We start from the raw sequence: 8,355 nt of genomic DNA, 5'->3' as shown, positions 1-8,355 counted from the left end.
CGCCGATGAACCTGGTGGAAGTGGGGCCCGAGTGTTCTGGGGCTCGACAGGGACCAGGGACCCAGAACCAGAGTCGAGGAGAGACAGAGATGAACAGAAATGAAAGCCAGAGACACCGCCTGGCGATGCTTAACGGAGAGAGGACCCCGGGGCGACAGACACGAAACCCAGTGGCAGAGAAACAGTGATGCCGAATCGGAGCAAACCCGGGGAGCCGAGGGAGACGGAAAGACAGAAACAGAGACAGCGAGAGAACGAAAACGAGAGAGATCAGAGACGCCGAGAGCCCGAAGCCAGGGGGGAGCCTGGGGGAGACAGACGCAGAGCCAGAGACACGGTGGCCGACGAGACAGACCGCGACAGCGAGAGCCGAGAGAAACCTGCAGAGACCGGGGCGCCCGGCCAGGGGTCGGGACGCGAAGCCGCACGGAAAACGGCCCGACTGGAGCCCGAGCTCCCAGGCGGGGCCCCGAGGAGTCGAACCCGGACGGGGGCTCGAGCCGAAAGGGTCGGCAAACGACGGCGCCCAGGGCAGAGAGCCCGAAGGCGGGGAGAGACAAAGCCCGCGGCAGTGACGGCGACGGGAGGCGAGCGGGGCCCCGAGCCCGAGACGTCGGGCGGAGAGCCGCGGAGAGGGCCCCGCGGAGACGGCGGGCGCAGGGCGGGGATCGCAGGCCTGGCGGTAGGCGCAGGGACCTCGGGCGAAAACCTGGCGGGCTCCGGGGGTCGAGCCCGAGGGGGGAGAGACCTCGGGCGCAGCGCAGAAGTCCCAAGGAGCGAAGCGCGCAGAGCCCGGGCCCGGAAGCGAGAAGGGGTACGACGGCGGCCGCGGCCCGCGAGGCGCCCACCTGGCGGCTCCTGCGAGCGGCAGCACCCGCGTCCCACCCGCGCGGAGCCCGCACCTCCCGGCCTCGCCGCTGCCGGTGATGAGCCGCACCCGGTCGCAGCGCCGCCCGCCCGCGATGACGGCCGCTCCGGGCTTGGGCGCTCCCCCCACCCGCGCCTCCCCGCCCCCGCCGCCTCCAGGGCCGCTCCACCGCGCACCTGGGACCCGGGCCCCACTGCAGCCAGTGCGCGCCGCGCGAACCCGCCGCCGGCCCGGGGCCGGCCCTTCTATATCGGCGCGTGCGGTATCCGGGGGCGGAGGCCTGGCCCTCCCCGCGCTAGGCCGGGCCCGCGCCCTCCCCCGCCACCTAGCCTGGCTCGCTCCTTTACCCTCATCCTCTGGGGACCCCCATTCCCAGCCCGTTCCCCCGGAGCCCAGGCGCCCCGGCATCGGGCAGGTGCTGGGTGTCTGGGAGCCCCGGGCCACCCGCCGGCGTTGGGAGGAGGCGAGCCCTTGTTCGCCAGCCCAGCTTGGTGGTGGCGAGGGTCATCCTGCGGGCGCTGGCCGTTTTGTAACGTGGACGTAGGTAAGGGCGAACGTGTGGGGCTGTGGCCACGGCACGGGTTCAAGGTGACAACCAGGTGCTCGCCCGGCCTTGCCACATTTCCTCACTGGAGATTTAGGCAAACCGACCCCTTCCCTGGTCCTCAGTTTCCTCATCTGTGAAGTGGGACTATGCCTGGCCTTGCTCAAGGGTGGTCTTTCGTATAAACCAAGTGGTGCTGGCAAAGCACAGGCCTGAACTAGGAGGCGATCCGTGCTATCCAGCTGGGAGACCTGGGCAAAGCTTTTCTCCTTCGTGGGCCTCGGTTTGCTCGGCTGGAAATGGGAATTGTAGTCATCTCACCCGGTGAGTTTTCCGAGGTGTGAGAAGGACCCCAAGCCACGGGGACTGCGGGAGCTGGGAGAACAGACCCTGGGGCGGGAGAAACCTTCACTGCTCCCATTTTGCACTAGTACCCAGGCTAGGGGTGGGGGAAGGGAGTGTCCAGCGGCCCTTGGGGACAAAGGCGTCCCTGGGCCAGGCCGGGCTGAGCTATCTATCTGGGCCGGGCAATGTCCCCAGTCACTCTTGCTTTCTTCAGATGAAAAAATTGAGGAAGAAGCTGTCTGGAAGCCGGTCCTCCCCCAACCCCTACCCCTTGTCTCCCTAGGGTCAGAGAGAGTGTGGAGAGCAGCAAGGCCAAAACGCAAGGGGGGCATAGAAGAGTTGTGCACAGCAGCGATGCAGCGGAGGGAAAGGACCAGATCTGAGGGCTGGGGACCCTTGGCAGAGCAGGCTGGGCTCCCAACCGGAGGCCTGGGGCTGCTGTTGGAGCTGGCGCCTTGGTCCTGCCCATGGAGGCCAGGAGACCCTCCCAGACCACTTCTCATCTGGCTCACCCCTCTGGAGTGAGGGCGGGTCTGCAGCCCACTTTCTGTGCAAGCTCGGCCAGGTCACTTGGCTTTTCTGAGCCTCGGTTTCTCCGTATGTGAAATGGAAAAGATTGGCCCTGTAGAAGGGGCTCTGCAGTTTCCATGAGATTCCTTGGACGGGTCTTGGTGAGGAGGAAGGAGAGAGCCACAGCCCCAGTTAGTTGCTGACCCCCCACCCCAGCCCCTGGGAAAGAACAGCATTTGCCAGAGCTGGAGGGGGGCGCTACTGCCTCTAAACAACTTTGCATGGGGAGGGTCCTCAGAAAGTGGAAAACAGAAGGGGCACCTCCTCTGCAGGGGAGTAAAGGGGGCTGAGGGGGAAGGCGGGGGGTGGGGAGTCCCCAGCAGACTTTTCTAGGGTGGAGCCCACTGGGGTCTCCTGGGTATTGCTGAGGAAGACTTAGGCAGTGCAAGCACAGACTGGGCAGGAGGGCCAGGTCCGGTTGGGCTGGGCTCTAAGCTAGTCCTCCCTTCTCCCTTCACCTGGACCCCTCTCTTCCTGGGAAGTCCTTGGCTGACCCTCCAGGCCCCATCACACCCACCCCTCAGCCCTAGGTTCCAGCTCATGTGGGGACTCCCAGCCCCTCACCAACCTGCCCAGGGAAGCAAACATTGCCCAGCCACCGACCCTGGACTGACAGATGGACACTGGAGACAGACACACGAATCCACACAGAGACTCAGAGATTCCCACAGAGACAGCACAGACACGCAGGCAGGGAGACCCAGGGACCACAGACACATTCGCAGACTCCTAGGCTTGGGCCAACACAGCCCTGTGAACGCTGGCCACCGATCGACAGCGGGACACGATAGACCCCCATGGAGCATGTCCCCATAGGCCTCGCTCCTCCCATCAGCAGCCCAGGGATAAAGAGGGGGTAGCACAGTGGGAGGGCAGGGCTGGGGAGGTCCCTGGCAACTTCCCTGCCCAGAGCAGTGGGCACCAGTCACCCGGCAGGGCAGTGGCTGGGCCAGGCCGCAGGGAGGCACTGAGGAGGGAGGCTGACCCGTAGAGGCCTGGGCCCAGGCCGTCACTTACGGAGCGGAAGGCGAGCTCTCACACCGGATGAGGGTGGCCAGTGGGCACGGGGGTCTGAGGGGAGGTTCCGGCGGCCCAAGTGGGGCAGTGGTGACCGAGGACGCACGGGAACTCCTTCACGCCACGGCGGGCGGCGGGCGGCGGGCGGACAGTAGGCTGGCCCTGTCCAACCGTCCTCCTCCTCCCCGCCCTGGGGGGGGCCACCAGAGGCCCAATTGGTCTCTGCCCCCACGTGACTCTGCAGGCCACTCTCCTTCTTTGTTGGTGTTTCTCTTCATTTAGGTCTATTTTTTTTTCTTCTCCTAAAAGAAAAAAAATATAGCCCTATCTATCTGGGGGCCGTGGGTGGGGGTGGAGGCCAAGGCACTCTGGAGGCCTTGGCCAGCTGGCTGTTCCAGGCCGCTGTGGGGGCCCAGAGGCAGGGACCCCACGTAGGCGGGTAGGCAGCCCCGCTTGTTAGCGACTGGGTGGGAGTGGGGCCTGATTTATGGGCAGCTCCCCTACCCGGCCTGCAGCCCAGCCTCTCTCCCCTTGAATGGCTACCTCCCTGGGGCCTGGCCCAGCGGGGTCCAGTCTGGCCCAGACATGGGAGTGGAGTCAGGTAGGGCTGGCGCGGAGGCAGGGGCATGTATAACTTGACCAGGTGGCCCTGCGCCTTTGGCCTGGTCTTTTTCTCTTCCAGAGGTGAAGAAGGGAGGCGTGGACGAAAGGCAAGTAGGTGAGCTGACTACCACCTCCTATGTGCATTCCACGGGGGCTTTCTGAGTGTCACCACCCACCACAGGCTGCTAGTGCTCCCTGTCGATCGCTGGGGAAGTTGAGGCTGGGTCAAGGGGTTGGCTACCATGGCCCCAGGTTGGGCCAAGTGGATAGCCAGACCAGGATAGGGCAGGGCCAAGGGAAGGGGGTTTTGGCTAGAAGGTCAGGCCTCTCCACACAGCTGGGGATCTGTCCTGTCTCCAGGCTCAGACAGGTCCTGAACGGTCCTGGTCCCATAGGGCCCAGATGGCTCTGCCTGCCCCTCCCATGCAGACACGCCTCTGTGTGCGCCTCCACACCGCACTGAGTGCGCGTCAGGTGCCAGGCACTGGCCCAGGCCCTGCAGGAAAGGGAAGAAAGAGAAGAAATCTGTCCTTGGGGGATTTACTTCCCAGCCATTCATCCTGGGGGTTGGGAGGAGCACAGGGCTGGAGGAGGTGGGGCCACGGGGCAATCACTGCTGAGAACCCTTCATTTGAGGAAATAGGCAAGTCACACAGAGCACCTCACTTATCTGGTTTGGGACTAGCCGATATTTCTGAGTAATTGAAGACAATTATATTTAAAACCGAGTGTGTATTTCTCATTGTACCACTTAAAAGATGTTTTTTATTGTGAAAATACAACACAATAATTTTACTGTCTACCGATTAGCATATTCTAATTCTACCTATGACATAACATGCGACTAATTTCCCAACGTGCATGACCTCCAGAAGTTCTTATAAGATACACTTCTCTTGCATATAACTCAACCTAACTGGTCTCCTCATTTTATTTTATTTTATTTTATTTTTTTATTCTCTCTTGCATATAACTTAACCTAACTGGTCTCCCCATTTTATTTTATTTTGTTATCCTCACCCGAGGACATTTTTGCATTTATCTTCAGATAGAGCAGGAGGGAGAAAGGGAGGAAGAGAGAGAGAAACATCGATGTGAGAGAGACACATCAACTGGCTGCCACCCACAGGACCCCAGCCGGGGCCCGGAACAAACCGCAACTGAGGTACGTGCCCTTAGTGGGAACCAAACCTGGGACTCTCTGGGCCAACTCTTTAACCGCTGAGTCAAACCGGCCACGGCTGGTCTCCCCATTTTAATGCGATGATTTTGTTTCTGGATTAATACTACTCATCCTTGGAATTTAAAAAAGAAATATCTAGCCCTGGCTAGGTGGCTCAGTTGGTTGCAGCGTCATCCTGTACATCAAAAGTTTTCGGGTTTGATTCCCGGTCAGGGCACATACCTAGGTTTCAGGTTTGGTCCCTGGTTGGGGTGTGTACGGCAGACGATTGATGTTTCTCTCACACGTCTGTTTTTATTTCTCTCTCCCTTCCTCTTTCTAAAAAAAAATCAATAAACATATCCTTGAGTGAGGATTTTAATTAATTGATTAATTAGTTGATTAATTGATTAACTAATTAACTTACTGGTTAATTAATTAAAGGTATTCCAGCAAACACCCTATATGACCGACATGTCCTGTACACGGGACAAGAAGCAGTGAAGGCCCTTTGCGCCTCTTCCGACGGAAGACCGTGTGGAATGGGCACCCTGACCCCTGCCTTCTTAAACAGTCCAGACAGGGTCGTCCGACACCCCGGTGCTGTGGAAAGAACCAGCCTGCCTTTGCCAGTCTCCTGGTGAGGCCTTGAACCCTAAGAACTGGTACGGGACTAGTGGCGGACACTCCAGATTAAATCCCAGTTCTGCCATTTCCTAGCCGGGTGACCTGGTACCGTCACTTCTCCTCTCTGGGTCTCGTCCTCTCCGTGAAATGGGGACAAAAATGGGACAATACATGTCACATGCACAGCGGCTGCCCAGCATGTTGTTTGTGCTCAGTAAATGTTACAAACGCAAACAAGCCGAAGGACTGGCAGTCCATCCTCAGGGCCCCTTTCTCTGTGGGGCTGAGATTGCGACATCATCCCCAACACCATTTGTCCTTCTGTGAAGAGTGACTCACCCCAGTCTGGGGAACCCTCAAGGAAAGGCTCAGGGCTGATCTGTCCCCGCAGCGACAGCCGCAGGCAGTGAGCGCTGGGGTGACCGCTGGCCTCTGCACCGGAGGCCGTGCTGCCCGAGGTGTGGACCCCTGCCGGCCTCCTCCTGTCCTGTCGCCTTCCCTGTAGGCTGTCAGCTATCACTTGCCACCCCTCAGGCTGGACGCTCCTCACCCCGGATATGTTTACCTTCACCCCCTTCCTCTGTGCCACCCCTCCCGGCCCTCACCCTTCAGGATGAGGCATGCTGGGGACCAACGGCAAGGCAGTAACGCAGCCGGCCGTGCCTCCTGTGCCCCGGGTCCCCTGCCAACCAGTGCCCGCATCTGTGGCTGTCGCCAACCCTCTCCTCCGTCCTGGGAGGTAGGGAGCAGCATTTGAGAGATGAGGAAACGGAGGCTCTTCCCAAAGTCACAAAGCAAGGTTGTGATGGGACCGGGATCTGAACCCAGACCTGGGAGTCCAGATTTGGGCTCGCTGACTCAGTCATCTCCACTCAGCCAGAGCCCCTGGGTGGCCTATCTGTCCCTGCCTTGGAGCTCCAGCCCAGGCGGTCCCAGGCTGAGACCCACCCCCAGGGGAAGGAGAAGTGCAGTCCCGACCCCCTCCCTCCCCAAGCAAACAAAGCCCAGGGTCTCTCCTCTAAGTGGGGACTTTCCCAAAGTGCCAGGCCTGTTTCCTGGAGGTGGAACAAGGAACAAACAAGTCCGAGACCCAGAAACTGAAATGGAGATTGAAAGGCAGACTGGAAAAGAAGCCCTGGAGAAATACGGCGTAACAGACCCAGAGATGGTTAGAGAGAAAGGAGGAGTGGGGGGAGAGAGAAGGGAGAGGAGAGCCAGGGAGAAGACAGGAGAGGGAAATTCAGTTAGGGAGGAGAGATGGGGGGGAGAGGCAGAGACAGAGAGACACCGAGGCAGAGAATGAGGAGAGAGGGGCAGGCCGAGCTGGAGGCTGAGGGAGTGTTGATGTGGAGACCCCCTCGCAGGGCAGGGGGGGCGGGGCTGCTGGCAGCAGCAGAGGCTGTTTCCGCTGCACCCCTTATCAGCCTGCTGCCAGATGTTCAGATCCGATGCCAATGTCAGAGAAGTCCATAGTGCCGGGTCAAGGCCGTGGCCAGCGGGAGCCTCAGCTGCAGCGTGGGGAGGGGTGCGGGGGGACGGCACTAGACCTGCTCGCTCTTCCCCCTCTGCCTCATGGCTCTCTGGGCTGGACCACCTGGTGGGGGTGAGAGAGACCGGGGTACCTCTGGGGACTTCTCTAGACTGAGAGCAGGGACTTGTGGAGGCAGAGGGGGGCTCCCGGCAACATGTGCACACATACATCTTTGCACACCCACATGCGAGGAAGCGCACACAGACCCACGCTGCGTGGGAATGCACAGAGCTACATGGGACAGCTCAGCCCTGCACACAGCTCCTGCCCCACAACACTCCCCCACCCGAGCCCTGCTCGGTGCTCAGCCTGGTGAGCCCAGCCCCTCACCTGGCCAGGACTGCAGCCAGAGCAGCAGCAGGGAGGGCCTGAGGCTGGCAGGGTCTCCAGGACCCCCCTTGCTCTTCTATGAATGGGACACTCGCAGAATCTGCATGCCCTCAAGGGCTGGGCCGAGGTACCCGGGACCTTCTAGAATGTGAGGCTGGTGGAGACTCTCGGGAGCAGATGCAGGAACCGGTGTCTGGTGGGGCTGGGCTCCGTCCAGCCTTGGGCCTGGGCCCCTCCACCAGGCTCCTGGAGCATGGAGCCGCAGCTGGGGCCCCTTCCTGGGGTGGTTTATCTCACAGTGCACACGCGCGGCCCTCAAGGGGTGACCCAGCCTTGCTCCCCACATTCCTCTTCAGCCACGCAGCCGGTGGGCCCCCCACAGCCTGAGACCGGCCTGTACTGGGGGTGGTCAGGAGCAACCACTCAGGGCCCCTCCGCCGCCCTCTTGCCCCGCCGCGTCTTCGCTTCTCTCTCTGCTTCTAACTTTTTTGTCTCTGCCACAATGAATCCGTGTCTACCAGTTTTTGCCCCAGTCTTCCTCCGGGACGGTCCCAGCTTCTCTCTCTCTCTCTCTCTCTCTCTCTCTCTCTCTCTCTCTCTCTCTCTCTCTCGGCTCCTTGAGTGGACCAAGTCTGGGGATATCTCTGCTCTTCTCTCTGGCTCCCAGAGACTTGCCTCATTGGGAATGTATGTGAGAAATCAGGCTGTGGGCAAGGGGCTAGGGGCCTGGGCAAGGGACACCTTAGACTTATAATGGG

At 60.6% G+C, this 8,355-nt stretch overlaps 1 protein-coding gene across 1 annotated transcript; it reads left to right on the top strand.

The window, feature by feature from the left end:
* Positions 1–187: 187 nt before the first annotated feature.
* On the top strand, positions 188–5,753 carry LOC118630004 (basic proline-rich protein-like). Its single transcript, XM_036261708.1, has 2 exons — positions 188–1,412; positions 5,554–5,753. Exons 1-2 carry the CDS (start codon positions 188–190, stop codon positions 5,751–5,753), a joined length of 1,425 nt encoding a protein of 474 aa, XP_036117601.1.
* The last annotated feature ends 2,602 nt before the right edge of the window (positions 5,754–8,355 follow it).

This window comes from Molossus molossus, unplaced genomic scaffold (assembly GCF_014108415.1).
Source record: "Molossus molossus isolate mMolMol1 unplaced genomic scaffold, mMolMol1.p scaffold_m16_p_14, whole genome shotgun sequence".
Classification (NCBI taxonomy): Eukaryota; Metazoa; Chordata; class Mammalia; order Chiroptera; family Molossidae; genus Molossus; species Molossus molossus.
This window is presented reverse-complemented; position numbering and strand designations above follow the sequence as displayed.

What these genes read in the sequence shown, in the direction of transcription:
- LOC118630004 (XM_036261708.1), top strand. Translation starts at nt 188, where the DNA reads ATGCCGAATCGGAGCAAACCCGGGGAGCCGAGGGAGACGGAAAGACAG. An exon ending in GTTTTGTAACGTGGACGTAG is followed by an intron (nt 1,413 to 5,553) that starts GTAAGGGCGAAC and finishes AATTAATTAAAG; the next exon opens with GTATTCCAGCAAACACCCTA.